General features: G+C 48.6%; 1 protein-coding gene across 3 annotated transcripts in view; it reads left to right on the top strand.

Annotated features, from left to right (window-relative positions):
* The window catches only part of LOC140390075 (ephrin type-B receptor 1), a 741,967-nt gene that overhangs the window by 175,194 nt on the left and 550,243 nt on the right, over nucleotides 1-16,530 (top strand). For all 3 annotated transcript variants that reach the window (XM_072474951.1, XM_072474953.1, XM_072474952.1), the window contains exon 2: nucleotides 8,377-8,441. In XM_072474951.1, coding sequence (XP_072331052.1) covers nucleotides 8,377-8,441 — 65 coding nt within the window. The remainder of the gene's footprint in view (nucleotides 1-8,376; nucleotides 8,442-16,530) is intronic.

The following is a 16,530-nucleotide window of genomic DNA, read 5'->3' as shown; positions in this document are numbered from 1 at the left end:
GGCAGCCAGTTTGTGCATAGAGAATTCCCACAAAGATTTGTGACAATGACCAGATAATTGGTTTTAATAATGTTGGTTAAGGAATAAATAATTATGCAGACTCGATGGGCCGAATGGCCTCCTTCTGCACTGTAAATTCGATGATAATGACCCCTACTTTGCTTCAAAATGGTGTCTTGGGACCTTTTACATCAGTTGACAGTACAAGATAGGACCATGGTTTAACATCTTCTCCAAAAGACAGATCATCCAAACCCCTCAGTATCTGCTGAGATTTTGATTTGAAATTCCTGGATTGGGACTTTTTGACCCAGAGGTGAACTGTTACTCACTGATCCATTGTCTCCTTAATTTTGAGTTATCCTGGATAATGTGCATTGGGACAGTGACTTTCAGTGAGGACAGCAATACAGATTTAATAAATGCAATATTCAACAGCAGAAGCAACAATGGTTGCAGAACATGTCATGGAACTTTATTAATTCAAAAAACTCTTTATTAGTTGGTATGGTGGAGTAATGACAAACTCTCAGGACTAGTAATCCAGAGGACTAGACTAATCTTCTGGGCTAGTAATCCAGAGGACTAGACTAATCTTCTGGGCATATGGTTTCAAATCCCACCACAACACCTGATGAAATTTCACCTCAATTAATAATCTTGGATCTGTCCGTGTGGAATTTGCATATTCTCTCTGTGTCTGCGTGGGTCTCACCCCCACAACCCAAAGATGTACAGGGTAGGTGGATTGGCCACACTAAATTGGCCCTTAATTGGAAAAATTAAAACAAATTAAAGCTCGCCTCAGTATTAGTGACCGTGAAACTACCATCGATTGTTGCAAAAACCCACCTGGTGCCTAATGTCCTTTAGTGAAGTAAATCTGGTCTGGCTTACATGTGCCTCCAGACTCTCAGCAGACTCCAAACTCTAAACTGCCCCCTGAAATGGTCCAGCAGGCCACTCAGTTCAAGGGCAATTAAGGATTGGAAACAAATGCTGGCTTTGTAAGTGAGGCCAAATCCCATGAAAGAATAAAGAAATGTCACTTTTAACACAATACCCCATGCCTCCCAAAAGCATAAATATAGTGACGCTATCAATTACATCATTGGTACAATCTCACAATTAGAACCAATTTTTTAAACAACGACTGACTCTTAAATTATGTTGTGTATCTTTGTCTTCACTGCTGAGACTATAATCTGTTGGAACATCGAAGCATACAACACAGGGACGCCCATCAGGCCAATGCCAGCATTTTGAAAGAACTATCCAATTAGTCCCACGACCTCACTCTTTCCTCATGGCAATTTTTTTTTCCTTTTCATTTCTTCCAATTCCCTTTTGAAAGTTCATTTTGAATCTGCTTCCAGCATCCTTTCAGGCAACGACTTGCAGATCACAGCAATTCACCGTGCAAAAAAAAAAACATTCTCCCCATTTCACATCTGGGGCACGATTCTCCGACCCCCCGCCGGGTCGGAGAATCGCCGGGGGCTGGCGTGAATCCCGCCCCCGTCGTGTCCCGAATACTCCGCCGCCAGATAATCGGTGGGGGCGGGAATCGTGCCGCGCCGGTCGGCGGGCTCCCCCCGGCGATTCTCCTGCCCGCGATGGGCCGAAGTCCCGCCGCTGCCAATCCTCGCCAGCCAGCGTGGATGAATCACCTACCGTACCGGCAGGAGCAGACGGTGCGGGCGGGCTCCGGGGTCCTGGGGGGGGGGGGGGGGGGCGGGGGCGATCTGGACCCCGGAGGGTGCTGCTACGGTGGCCTGGCCCGCGATCAGGGCCCACCGATCCGCGGGCGGGCCTGTGCTGTGGGGGCACTCTTTTTCTTCTGCCTTCGCCATGGTCTCCACTATGGCGGAGGTGGAAGAGACCCCCTCACCTGCGCATGCGCGGGGATGCCGTGAGCGTCCGCTGACGCTCCCGCGCATGCGTCGCCCGGCGAAGTCCTTTCGGCGTCGGCTGGCATGGCGCCAAAGGCCTTTCCCGCCAGCCGGCGGGGCGGAAATCACTCCGGCGCAGGCCTAGCCCCTCAAAGTGAGGGCTTGGCCCCTAAAGGTGCGGATTCTCCGCACTTTAGGGGCGGCCCGACGCCAGAGTGGTTACCGCCACTCCATTACGCCGGATTCCCCCGCCCCGCCCGGTAGGGGAGAATCCCAGCCCTGGTTCTCAGGGCGGCATGGCAGCACAGTGGTTAGCACTGTTGCTTCACAGCTCCAAGGTCCCGGGTTCTATTAACGGCTTGGGTCACTGTCTGTGCGGAGTCTGCACGTTCTCCGCATGTCTGTGTAGGTTTCCTCCGGGTGTTCCGGTTTCCACCAACAAGTCCCGAAAGACGTGCTTGTTCGGTGAATTAGACATTCTGAATTCTCCCTCTGTGTACCTGGACAGGTGCCGGAGTGTGGCGACTAGGGGTTTTCACACTAAGTTCATTGCAGTAAGGCTAATTGTAACAATATTAAAGATTATTATTCGTATTATTATTGTCAGTAACCTGTAACCTGAGGTTTCCGGACCTCCTGTCAGTGAAACATTTCTCCCCATCGTCATTTAAAGCCTCATAATTTAAAGAGCGCAAATCGCTTGCCTATTATGGAGCCTGCCTGATGGGCATTTCACTGGATAGAGCACTGACACTGAAACCTGGTCCCTATTTACAGGATCAACTGCAGTTCATAATGGTCTCCCAAAAACAATTGATATTGGAGGTTTAGTTCACTTCTGACGAACCTAAAAACCCATTCAGTGTTCAACATCCTGACTGTTAGAAGAGTAGATTGGACAAAATAAATTAAAAACAGAACCAATGGTTTATTTTTCAAGACATTTTTCCATGTCTCCTTGGGGAACTTACCCACTTAAGCTATACTGGGAAGAGGATCAGAGCCTTTCATCTCAGGGGCCTGAGACTTGGGTTTAAAAGCATCCCAAACAGATGGGATGGAGGCCACCTTCTGCTGACAGCTGTTAAGCTCAGTGAGTAAAGTGAGCTTGGATCGTCTCAGTGACTCCCAGTGGGAAAGAGTCCACTGTGCAGATTGCCACTCATAATTCTGGCACACATACAGAAAGAGAGACAGATTGGGTACAAAATTAGCAACAAGGATGTGGAAAAAAGAAGGTTTTAGTTATGGTGGCTCAGTGAGTGCAAACGCTGCTGATCTAACCATTAACCTTCACTTCTAAGTGCAGAAATCTGACTGTGTGTATTTGTAAGTTAGGAGCACACAACAAAAGACATCAGTGACCTAAGAGAATACGGCGGCTTGTACCAACTGCCCTTCCCATAGAGACTTTGGAGAGATATGTCCATTTTGCAATGCAGCTCCCCTCTGCTCACATCAGAGAGCCTGAAATATAGCAAACAAAAACCAGTGAATGCAAGATTTTTCCTGTTTCGAACTGTATGCCCAGTGAAAATGCCAACTCCTCTTTTGTGGTGATATTTTATGCAATATTCCTTCAGTTCGTAAATCTTCGTTCAGTTAAATGAAAGATTTGATTCCTGCGTGTACTGCAAGGTGTGTTACTTAATGCACACCTCGCTTACTGGAACACAATTCCGCCTGACGACGCCTGATTGATGAATTGCACACTAAGACCTGTGAGGTTAACATCCTCTGGAACAATTCAGTCCCTTTGTGGTGGGTTAGGTGGGTCACCTGGGGTAGCTGAGAAGGGGGACTGCTTCGGGAATTGTTCAACTGTACGTGTATTCAAACCCATATCATCCAATGTGTTTGTCAGCAACATTGTTAATGATCACTGTTTGATTACAGCCCAGGCAAATAGGCTTCACTGTTGGTGTTACACAATATTAATGGTTCATGAATGTTGCCTAAATCTGTGGTGAGGTAACAGGGTTATACAAAATAAGTACAATCTTTCTGAATTCTATGACTCACTGGAGACATTTTAAGCCAGGGAATTGCAGCCACTTGCACGGTAGCGTAGTGGTTAGCACAATTGCTTCACAGCTCCAGGGTCCCAGGTTCGATTCCTGGCTTGGGTCACTGTCTGTGCGAAGTCTGCACGTTCTCCCCGTGTGTGCGTGGGTTTCCTCCGGGTGCTCCGGTTTCCTCCCACAGTCCAAAGATGTGCAGGTTAGGTGGACTGGTCGTGCTAAATTGCCCTTAGTGTCCAAAATTGCCCTTAGTATCGGGTGGCGTTACTGGGTTATGGGGATAGGGTGGGGGTGTGGGCTTGGGTAGGGTGCTCTTTCCAAGAGCCGGTGGCCTCCTTCTGCACTGTAAATTATATGATTCTATGATGATTCTAGGCGTTGCTGAAGGATACCCCAGACCTTGAGGAACGTTGAACGTATTTATTGAGCGATTAACAAAGCTCCTAAATGAGTTCTACACTCTACTAATCTGACTCTAGTAACACAGTATACTCTACTAACTATATGAACTTGCTCTAGACAACATGCTATGGTGTGATGGTGCTGCTAACCACACACGACTTGCTCTCTAGGTTTCTGCACGTGGAAGGGGCAGGGCCTGTGTGCCTTGTCTTTTTTATAATGGTCGTGTGGTGCCCTTTTGTGGTGATGCCACCGCTGGGTGTTCTGATTACCCATTGGTTGTGTCTTGTTCTGATGACCCATTAGTTAGATGTCTGCATATCATTACACGAGGCCTCTCCCGCCCCAACGTAACATCACAAAGGGAGGGGGGTGGGGGGGGGGGGGGGGGGGGGGGAGGCAGGGGGGAGGGGGTGGACAGAAACCAAGCGGGAAGCCCTTGCTGCTGTTTCACATTCATGCCCCCCCCCCCCGCTTACGTTACAATAGTGGGAGTGATCCAGCACTGGGGAAGACTGCCACTAATGACCAACGTGAATGGTCCCTGCATCAAGCTGATTGTTTATGAGGTAGTTGACCGTGGTCTACATGAATTACAAATTAATCTGCATGGCATCACTTTGAGCGAGAATAGAGACGAATCAGAGAAGAATTAAAATTGCTATTTTCATTGAACACTTATTATTGGTTCTAAACATATTGGAAATGGAGGCCAATCGCTTTTTGTCTTTCAGTCAAGAATCAATCCTTTGATGAGGGACATGTTGAGTGGCCAATTGCGGGAAAGTGGGCGTGAGACTATTTGTGACAGGAGGTCATGTGATGAACTTGCTCCAAAATGTCCAGTCACAGTTAGCAACTCTAATGGGACAGGATTACAGGGGCAGGATTACAGTGTGGACGGCGTGAGGGCCACGTGGACAATATTTCAGCCATTCACCAACTTCGAATGGGGCACAAATTGAACTGCAGTGGTTGACAGTATTGAACATTTTTCTGAGCATTAGTGGGGTTGCCTTATCGTCAATCTATTGAAACAAAGTACTCATTGTGGAAGCACTCATGGATTTCAGGAGAACGTAGTGAACGTGGCACTCGTGAAATGCTTTCCGATCAAAGAATTTTTTAAAAATTGGATGACTTCATTAACAAGATATTTTTATGTTGATACTCAAAAAGGAGTTGAAAATGACAGAATAATATAAAAAAACAATCTTTCTTCAGGCCTCCTTGCTGCAATGCTGATATTGTCTGTGTGTAATTATTACAGCTAATAGCTGCAGCATCGTACCTACATGAATTAAATTTGATAGATGGCAAGACTGTCACAGAATAAATTTGGTACAGCATTTGACAACACTGTGGAATGTAAACCTAATGTTATTTTAAATTAAAATTGTGTAATTAACGACATTTGTTGCTTAATAGATTTTAAGCATGTTTACTTAACGAAGACCAGTGAGGTTTTTTTGACCTCTGCCCATCATTCAGAAGGCTTTGACAGTATTATTTCACGGTGATTCCAGTTTAATGAATCGCACTCTGCAGTTTGAAGAACTGTTTTATTTTCTCTGTAATACGGGCCGCTGGGATTCTCTTTTCCTGCTGGCAGCGCACCCCTGCCCATGGGTTTCCTGGCGGCGTGGCATGGGGTGGTTTAAATGGGAAATCCCATTGGCAAGCAACGGGAAGAGAGAATCCTTCTCCAGTGAACGGTGCGTCACCGAGAAACATGCAGCTGGGGGACTGGAAAATCCCGCCCACGGTGTCCCATAATGCAAGAGGAGTTGTAGACCAAGAGTTGTCCTCGGATAAAGTAGCATTAGAAGGTGAACGTTCTAACAAAGAAAGGAACTAGCTGCACAGAGAAAATCCAGTCCCTATTTTGAAGTTATTCTTCCCACAGTACTTCCACTGGTGGGAGGATGTAATTGTAGTGTGACAACTTTACATAGGTAATTTCTATTTTAAAATATGTACATGTGAATTTATCATGACAAGTTTATGTTATGAGAAGATAAGTGTACCCATTCTTAAATTGATTATAAAATCATATTGTGCAGATTTCGGATTGGATTTTTATTACCCAGTTGGGTAGCTCAAGTTAGGCAGTTTCCCAATTCGGCAGACCCCCCCCCCCCACCACCCCCCCCCTGTTGGTTTATAAGACAGTGTTACACCCAATTTTCACTCCAGGAGGTGGAGTGGGATAGAATCAACCCACTAACCCTAGAAGCTGATCAGAAGAGTCCATGAAAGCGGGAGAGTGCCAAAGGAGGCTGCTTAGCAGGTGGTTGAAAGGGTGAAAATGTGCTCTTTTTGAACTCAGCATGAGCTTCAAATGGTCCTGCTGAGTTTGAATTTCCTGTTTTGAATTATTTTGAATTAGTTTTGAATTATTGAAAGCAAGAAGACAAATGCAAAATGCACTTTACTGGGATCAATATAATCCCCCCAGAGAAAGTTCCATGTGCACCTGTATGTGTCATGAGCATAGAACCCAACATTTGCTTATATTTTTTTATTTAAAAAAATAAATTGAGAGTACCCACTTCATTTTTTCCAATGAACGGGCAATTTAGCGTGGCCAATTGACCTACCCTGCACATCTTTGGGTTGTGGGGGCGAAACCCACACACAAACACGGTAGAATGTGCAAACTCCACTCGGACAGTGACCCAGAGCCGGGATCGAACCTGGGATCTCGGCGCCGTGAGGCAGCAATGCTAACCACTGTGCTACCGTGCTGCCCCAACATTTGCTTATTAATTGTGGTGGGACTGTTGGCTGGTCGAGCATCAGAATAGTGGAGAGGGGTAGGCACTTTTTTAAAAGATCTTAAATCTTTTGGGTAGAAACTGTGATAGAAAGGCCTGTACATGGGCTGAGGAGGAACATTCTTGATGGGCTAATTGCTCTTTACATGCTACAAACTTCTATTTTTCTTAATCACTTCTTTGTCTCTGTACTGTCTCAAAAAGCAGCTAAATGTTCTGTGGACTTTTTTTGATAAATGCCAAGGGAATTGCTCACTTGATTTTTATAGAGACGAGTCATCACAAGTTGTCAAGTTGCTGACTTGCCAGAATTTATATGCAGAAACTAAACTTTTGGTGCAGTTACGAGTCGCATACAATGTACAGCACTAGAACAGGCCATTCAGCCCAACATGTTCATGTCAGTGTTTATGCTCCACATGAACCTCCACTCGCCATCTGCTAGCAGTGGGAAATTGACCGATCCCAAGAAACTGTATTGAAGAGAATAATAATCTTTATTATTGTCACAAGTAGGCTTACATTAACACTGCAATGAAGGGACTGTGAAAATCCCTTAGTCGCCACACCGGCGCCTGTTCGGGTACACAGAGAGAGAATTTACAATGTCCAAATTACCTAACAGCACGTCTTTCGGGACTTGTGGGAGGAAACCGGAGCACCCGTAGGAAACCCACGCAGACACGGGGAGAACGGGCAGACTCTGCACAGATAGTGACCAAAGCCGGGAATCAAACCTGCGTCCCTGGCATTGTGAAGCAACAGTGCTAACCACTGTGCTACCGTGCCGCCCACAAACATGGTGCAGCAACAGCCAAATCTACGATAATTCTCAGCCCTACCTTGCCCTTTGGAGTGAAGCTCCTATCTGAGGGTGTGTGGCTCCTGAATTTTCACTGTGTGGGGTCAATTGTAGGTAGCACTTAACAGTCATTAACAGGGTGGATATGACCCCTAAATGGGGTCACTGGTGATGTGGCCAGCACCATTTTGCAATGGACCTCTGGCCAGGTGGCCAATGTGCCCCCTTTAAATATAAAAGCTGGGGTCCCATCTTGTAAATATAACCCTGATTTCCACCTTGGGTCAGAACTGATCAGTGCCTGTACAGTTCCATTTTCATGGGAAATGGCAGAGAGGGTGTTGGAATTGCAAAATGGGTAGGGTGAATGTAATGGTAATATATACACGTATTCTGTGATGGTCACAGTGTCTAATACTCTGTCTCATTGAGTGAATGCTCAATAGTTGACCTGCTATTGTGTTTGTTTCTTTTTTCTTCAGAAACTCTGCTGGATACCCGGACTGCCACAGCCGAACTGGGCTGGACAGCATATCCTTCATCAGGGGTAAGAACATTTCAACTGTCGGCACACAGTTCATTGACAGAGTCCTCCTCCTCTCAAAATGGTAGCATGAAAAAGAGAGGAGGAGAGGGAGAGAGAGAATCAGACACAGACAACCTTAGGATGCCCCAAAGCACTTCAGAAGCAATTTGAAGTTCGCGCTCAGCAAAGTGCCACAAACAGCAATGAGACAAATGTCAATTAAAGTGTTTGATTGAAGGACAACACTTGAGTGAGACACCAATTCTTGCCTGCTCTTTTCTGAAATATTGTCATTGCTGCCATTTTACTGCAGATCCATCAGTCTCAGCCTTGAAAGTTCTAATTGATCTCCAGCTTCCGGGATCTCCTTACACAGAGAATTCAAAGATTTCCATTATCATTTGCCTGAATAAATTCTTCATAGTTTCACTTTTGAAATGTCTAGCTCTATTTTTAAGGTTCTGCCCCCTGGTTCCAGATCCCCTACCAGAGAAAATAGTTTATTTGCTTTGATCCGATGATATATATCCTATATCCTTTAACCTGATTTGATTTAAGCACCTCAATCAGATAAACCCTCAAACTCCTGTACTCAAGACAATAGGCACCAACTTAATGGCACCTGTGCAAATCATTTCACCCTCATAGCCTTAGTTTCATTGTGGTGAACCTGCATTGCAACCATTCCAATAAATCTTTCTTGAGGTAAGCATTCAAAACTAGATAACTACTCTTTAAGATGAGCAATAATGCCTACACTGCAGGGGAAACAGGAGTGGGAGTAGAATATTCACTTCTCTTACATATAAATGTTGCAAAGATGCAGCCAAGGAACAGAAAAGATGGAACTACTTAAACTTCTCCAAACCTATCATTAAATCCTTGCACTTCACAAGTTATGAAAACAGTAATTATCTACATTCTTCAGTCTAACAACACATCATGTTTGGAATTCCGACTCACCACAGCTTTCATGCACCTGGCTAATGCAAAACAAATATTATCCATGTAATTGATGGAGAGATGATGATATAAATGACCCTGTCGGTTATATTCAGCTAGCCCTTGCCCCCACCCTCCCCCCAAAAAACATTTTCAGCACAAACGACATCCAGCTGGTAAACCATCGGCCTTGCGTGCAACCCTGTGCTCAGACTAGTCTCCTGGAAGGTTCCTTTTAGATATTGTAAGGGCCTTCACATTGACTCTGCAAATCAAAGATGGCAGTCTTGGCTCAGAGTCCTTTTGAGTCAGGAGATTGCGAGTTCAAGACGCAGGCCAGAGACTTGAGCACAAAATCAAGGCTGTGTGTCCAATACAGGACAATGCAGCATCCCCTCGGTCAGAGAATGCTATCTTTCAGATGAGATGTTAAACCTCTCAGATGGATGAAACGTCCACATGGAACTATAAAACGAAGAAATGTTATTTGTGGGTTCTTGCTACACATGCATTGGGTTCTGTGTTTCCTCCATTTTAACAGTGACCACACCTCAAAATTACCTCGCTGACCTTTCAGAGTTTGACATGTCCCAAGGCTATAAAGATGCAGTGCAAGTGTTTTTTAAATTTATTGGTGAATATAGTGCTCTTCCACAGAGGTATGAATGTAGTGGCAGTGAGGGAATGGAACATCATGAGCTATTTAAGGTAATGTAGAGGACCTAGAGGAGAGGAGAGAAAGAAGGAGAAAATGGAGGAAAGAGAGAGACAAACACAGAGAGCCAGGAGTCAAGAGAGAGAAGGCTGCAAAAGTGGGAGTGAACAACATGGGGTAGAAATAGTAAACAGAGGAGATTAAAAATGGCAGAGAGAAGATTAGAGTCAATTAAAAAAGGAGAGAGGGTTAAAAGCTGGTGTAAAAATGAAGAGCAGGAGAATTTAAGGGGCAAGATCCTGGGCCTTGGGAGGCTGGGATGACTGAAGAAATGAGGGGCAAAAATAAAGAACAAAAAATATTACAGCACAGGAACAGGCCCTTCGGCCCTCCCAGCCTGTGCCGATCCAGATCCTTTATCTAAACATGTCGCCTATTTTCCAAGGATCTACTTCCCTCTGTTCCCCGCCCGTTCATATATCTGTCTAGATGCATCTTGAATGATGCTATCGTGCCCGCCTCTACCACCTCCGCTGGCAAAGTGTTCCAGGCACCCACCACCCTCTGCGTAAAAAACTTTCCATGCACATCTCCCTTAAACTTTCCCCCTTGTGATGAACGGTTACTGCCTTATCATCATGTAAGGTGATGTCCCCTTTAAGACCAGGCTGGGGACTCCGCCTCTGGCTCCGCCCATCTGGGAGCCATACATAAAGGCCTGCCCCATGGTCTGTATAGCAGTCAGCTCTCGTCCAAATCTGTAGCATAGTTATTAGCCTAATAAAGCCTTCTTTACAGTTTAATCTCTAAGCATCATTATTGAGGGTACCTCAATTTATTAGGCTAAACTAGATTCAGGATGGACGCAGGCCTAAAACCAGAGAAGCTCAATCTGGAAGCACGAACGCCGGAGGCAAAGGACATTTTTAAATACTGGCTGCGGTGCTTCGAGGCCTACCTGGACTCCGCAGAGACTCCCATCCTGGGGCCACGCAAGCTGCGTCTACTCACGCCCGGGTGAGTCACAGAATCTCCGCCACGCTCGAAAAGGCGACGATTTATGAGGAAGCGATTGAGTTGCTCCGCAAGCGGTTTGTCAAACCTGTCAATGAGGTGCACGCCTGGCATCTGCTCTCTACCTGCCGGCAGCGCTCGGGGGAATCGCTCGCCGAGTTTGTTGAGAAACTCACCGCGCTGGCCAGGGACTGTGACCATCAGGATGTGACAGGGGAGTGTCCGGCATCCGCTCGACCTACATCTGGCAGCGACTGCTCGAAAATGGGGCAAAAGACCTCCAGGAGACGCTAACGCTCGCCTCCTCGCTGGAGGTGGCCCGACATAACTTGGGTACGTACCCCGCGGACTCTGCCAGCCCCCCCCGGACTTCCTCAGACTCGCCCGTATTACAGGCCTGCGCCACGCGGCGACCCGCTCACCATGGGGGCACACCTTGCTACTTCTGCGGGCAGGGCCAGCACCCACGCCCACGCTGCCCAGCCCGCTCCGCGATCTGCAGCGACTGCGGGAAGAAAGGGCACTTTGCGAGGGTCTGCCTGGCCAGACCCAGGGGCCAGAAAAACAAAGAACAGCCGGCCCGAAAATCACGCTCTCAGGCCCGCAGGCCTCGCAATGCTGCTGCGCACCGACCCGACACGTCCTCTTCTGACGCGTCATCAGCCTCGTGCGAATCATGGGAGCGGCCATCTGGTCGGCAGCCATCTTCTCGACCCGACACGTGCGACCAACGGCAGCGGCCATTTTACGACTCCGACTACCCGCGACTGGGTGCGATCACCCTCGATCAAACTCGGCCAAAACACCTGCAGAACTCCATGATGCAGGTCCAGGTCAACGGGCACGACACTGCATGCCTCTTCGACTCCGGGAGCATGGAGAGCTTTATCCACCCTGAAACGGTAAGGCGCTGCTCCCTACGCACCCATCCCACATCCCAAACCATAGCCCTCGCATCTGGGTCCCACTCGGAACAAATCACGGGGTACTGTATTGCGGATCTCTCGATCCAGGGTGCCAAATACACCCGTTTCAAATTTCATATCCTCCCTCACCTCTGTGCCCCCCTGCTGCTCGGACTCCAGTGCAGCCACCGAAGCCTGACACTGAAGTTCGGCGGACCCTTGCCCCCCCCCTCACGGTGTGCTGCCTTGCGACACTGAAAGTCGCACCCCCCTCGCTATTCGCTAACCTCCCTCCCGACTGTAAGCCCGTCGCCACCAGGAGCCGGCGCTACAGTGCCCAAGATATGGCTTTTATCAAGTCAGAGGTCCAGCGTTTACTGGGAGAGGGGGTCACCTAGGCTAGCAACAGCCCTTGGAGAGCGCAAGTGGTGGTAGTCCGGTCCGGGGAGAAGAAACGGATGGTCGTGGATTATAGCCAGACCATAAACCGATTCACGTAGCTTGATGCGTACCCCCTTCCTCGCATCGCGGAAATGGTAAATCGGATCGCCCAATACCGAGTCTTTTCCGCAGTCGACCTCAAATCTGCCTACCACCAGCTCCCCATCCGACCAAAAGACCGCCTCTATATTGCCTTCGAAGCAGCCGGCCGGCTCTTCCACTTCCTCAGGGTCCCCTTTGGTGTCACAAATGGGGTCTCCGTCTTTCAAAGGGCGATGGACCAAATGGTGGACCAGTACGGTTTGCGGGCTACATACCCGTACTTGGACAATGTCACCATCTGCGGCCATGATCAGCAGGACCATGACGCTAACCTCAAAAAGTTCCTCCAGACCTCCCGAGCCCTTAACCTGACCTATAACGAGGGCAAATGCGTTTTCCACACCACCCGGCTGGCCATCCTCGGCTATGTCGTGGAAGACGGGGTCCTAGGTCCCGACCCCGACCGCATGCGCACCCTTAAGGAACTCCCTCTCCCCCGCACCCTCAAGGCCCTCAAACGGTGCTTGGGGCTTTTCTCCTATTACGCCCAGTGGGTCCCCAAGTATGCGGACAAAGCCCGCCCACTCCTAAAGACCACCACTTTTCCCCTCTCAGCTGAGGCTCAATTGGCCTTCAACCGCATCAAGGCCGACATCATCAAGGCCGCCATGCACGCGGTGGACGAAACCATCCCTTTCCAGGTAGAGAGCGATGCATCAGACATCGCCCTGGCTGCTACCCTCAATCAAGGAGGCAGAGCAGTAGCGTTCTTCTCCCGAACCCTCACCGCCTCCGAGATTCGACACTCTGCAGTCGAAAAGGAGGCACAAGCCATTGTGGAGGCTGTGCGGTGCTGGAGACACTACCTCGCCGGTAGGAGGTTTACCCTCGTCACCGACCAACGGTCGGTCGCCTATATGTTCGATAACACGCAACGGGGCAAAATAAAAAACGATAAAATTTTGAGGTGGAGGATCGAACTCTCCACCTACTCGTACGATATCAAGTATCGTCCAGGGGAGCTCAACGAGCCCCCAGATGCCCTGTCCCGCGGCACATGCGCCAACGCGCAGGAGGACCGCCTGCAAGCCATCCACAATGACCTCTGCCACCCGGGGGTTACCCAGCTCGTCCATTTCATCAAGTCCCGCAACCTACCTTACTCAACCAAGGAGGGAGGTCAAGGCCATGGTCAGGGCCTGCCAGGTCTGTGCGGAGTGCAAACCGCACTTCTATCGGCCAGACAAGGTTCGGCTCGTGAAGGCCTCGGGCCCCTTTGAGCGACTGAGCGTGGACTTCAAGGGGCCCCTCCCGTCCACCAACCTATTTCCTCACCGTGATCGATGAGTTCTCCCGTTTCCCATTCGCCATTCCCTGCACCGACATGACTTCAGCCACGGTGATTAAGGCACTGCACAGCATCTTCACCCTGTTCGGTTTCCCTGCTTATATCCACAGCGACCGGGGTACATCGTTCATGAGCGATGAACTGCGTCAGTATCTGCTCAGCAAAGGCATCGCCTCGAGCAGAACGACCAGCTATAACCCACGGGGAAACGGGCAGGTGGAGAGGGAGAACGCGACCGTGTGGAAGGCTGTCCTTCTGGCCCTGCGGTCGAGAAATCTCCCAACCACCCGCTGGCAGGAGGTCCTACCCGATGCCCTACACTCCATTAGGTCACTCCTCTGCACGGCCACAAATGAGACCCCTCATGAGCGATTGTTTCTCTTCCCCAGGAAGTCTACCTCCGGGGTCTCGCTTCCACCTTGGCTGACGGCTCCGGGACCTGTTCTTCTCCGAAGGCACGCAAGGAGCCATAAAACGGACCCCCTAGTTGAAAAGGTCCGACTGCTCCACGCCAACCCCAGTTACGCCTACGTGGAGTAATCCGACGGCAGGCAAGATACGGTTTCCCTCCGGGATCTGGCGCCTGCTGGATCCTCCACCACAGACGCCCCTTCCCGCGCCGCTCCCCTGCAGGACCCGTCGCCCCCTACAACACACCCCCTTCCGGCCCTACCACCCGTTGGTGAGCTCCTACCGTGCGCCCCCCCTTGCGCCCCCCCTTTACACACCCCGCCGGCGCCGGCTCCGCTACCCCCGGCCCTGCCTAGTTCCTCTGCCCCGACCCGGACCGAAGCTCCAACCGCTGTGCTCCCGGATGTGCCCTCAACCGGGACGTCCGTGCCCGCCGCACCACCGCCTGAACTGAGGAGATCGAGGAGGACGATCCGGCCGCCGAGACGGATGGACCTATGATGGCACTTCACCCCCGCCGGACTCCTTTTTAAACAGGGGGTGAATGTGATGAACGGTTACTGCCTTATCATCATGTAAGGTGATGTCCCCTTTAAGACCAGGCTTGGAACCCTGGGGACTCCGCCTCTGGCTCCGCACATCTGGGAGCCATACATAAAGGCCTGCCTCATGGTCTGTATAGCAGTCAGCTCTCGTCCAAATCTGTAGCATAGTTATTAGCCTAATAAAGCCTTCTTTACAGTTTAATCTCTAAGCATCATTATTGAGGGTACCTCACCCCTCTCACCTTGAAATCGCTACCCCTTGTAATTGACACCCCCACTCTTGGAAAAAGCTTGTTGCTGGCCACCCTGTCCATTCGTCTCATAATTTTGTAGACCTCAATCAGATCCCCCCTCAACCTCCGTCTTTCCAACGAAAACATTCCTAATCTACTCAACCTTTGGCAGGTGAAACAGAAAGGAGGGTGAGCATGTTCTCCTGTGTCTTTCCTGGCCGTTTATGCTTTTCTTTTCATAGAGACTGCATTTTTGTGTAGAATGCTGAGATTAATTATGATGTGTGAGAGGTGCATGTGTCCCTCTGCCCCAGGTTCTGCTCTCGATCAGTCTGGACTTCCTCTGCTCAAAATAGACCCACTGAGGCCCACTGGACTGTTTGTTGAGGTAGCCAGGATCTTAGCGTGGACCATTCACCTGGTATAATTTACTGACATTACCATGAAGAACAAAGGGAGATGGATTGCAAGCTAATGATTCATTTTAAATTAACTGGTTGATAATGAGGAAATCAAGCCACATTGACAAAGTAGATTTGTGGCTGGGGCACTGTAGATTATGGCATATGGAGACATTGAAGACACAGGTTAACTGTGGTTAGGTTTTTTATCAGATTCCAATACATTGCTCACATAGATCAAACCATTAATAGGCTCAAAATATTCAGCACGTATCGTTAGATTATTCTCTTCACATGTTTATTTCTTGAAAATTTTCAAAGTTGTGTTTTATTATCATGAGCCAACAGATTGGTGTAATTTATAAAAATATTATCCAAACCTTCTGCATCAACGTGATAGGTGGATGTGCGATTGGTCACATCATGGTAAATGCTGAATCTTATTGATGCCACTGAGCGATGTGCAAAACCGAGGTGAAGGTAGAACAAGGTCAATCTGCCTTGTTGTTTGAGGGTAAACAGAAAGAAGGAAGCTTGGAGTTTACACAGCACCGATTAGATCGCCAGGACTCCCCTGAGTTTGCCACAGTTAATTGATGACTTTATAGAATCATAGAATCACTACAGTGAAGAAGGAGGCCATTCAGCCCATTGGGTCTGCACTGACCCTCTGAAAGAAAATTCCACCTAAACTCACTCCCCTGCCCTATCGCAACAACCCCTCAGCCTTTTTAAAAATAAATTTAGAGTAGCCAATTATTTTTTTCCAATTCAGGGGCAATACAGTGTGGTCAATCCACCTAACCTGCTCACCTTTGGGTTGTGGGGGTGAAACCCACGCAGAGAATGTGCAAACTCCACACAGACAGTGTCCCGTGACAGGGATCGAACCCGGGTCCTCAGTGCCGTAGGTAGCAGTGCTAACCAATATGTCGCCCGCTATAACCCTCAACCTAACATACACATCTTTGGACACTAAGGGTCAATTTAACGTGGCTAATCTACTTACCCTGCGCACCTTTGGACTGAGGGAGTGTGGTAGGCTATATTAGGAGTATCGCGGTACCTAGGTGGGATGTTCCTTATACTGTAATATGTCAACACGTCATCGATGAAGATGAACATCTTGCCAAGGTCATCCCCACACTCCCACTACTTGCCTTCAAACAACCG

The sequence above is a fragment of the Scyliorhinus torazame genome, chromosome 14 (assembly GCF_047496885.1).
Source record: "Scyliorhinus torazame isolate Kashiwa2021f chromosome 14, sScyTor2.1, whole genome shotgun sequence".
NCBI classification, from domain to species: domain Eukaryota; kingdom Metazoa; phylum Chordata; class Chondrichthyes; order Carcharhiniformes; family Scyliorhinidae; genus Scyliorhinus; species Scyliorhinus torazame.
This window is presented reverse-complemented; position numbering and strand designations above follow the sequence as displayed.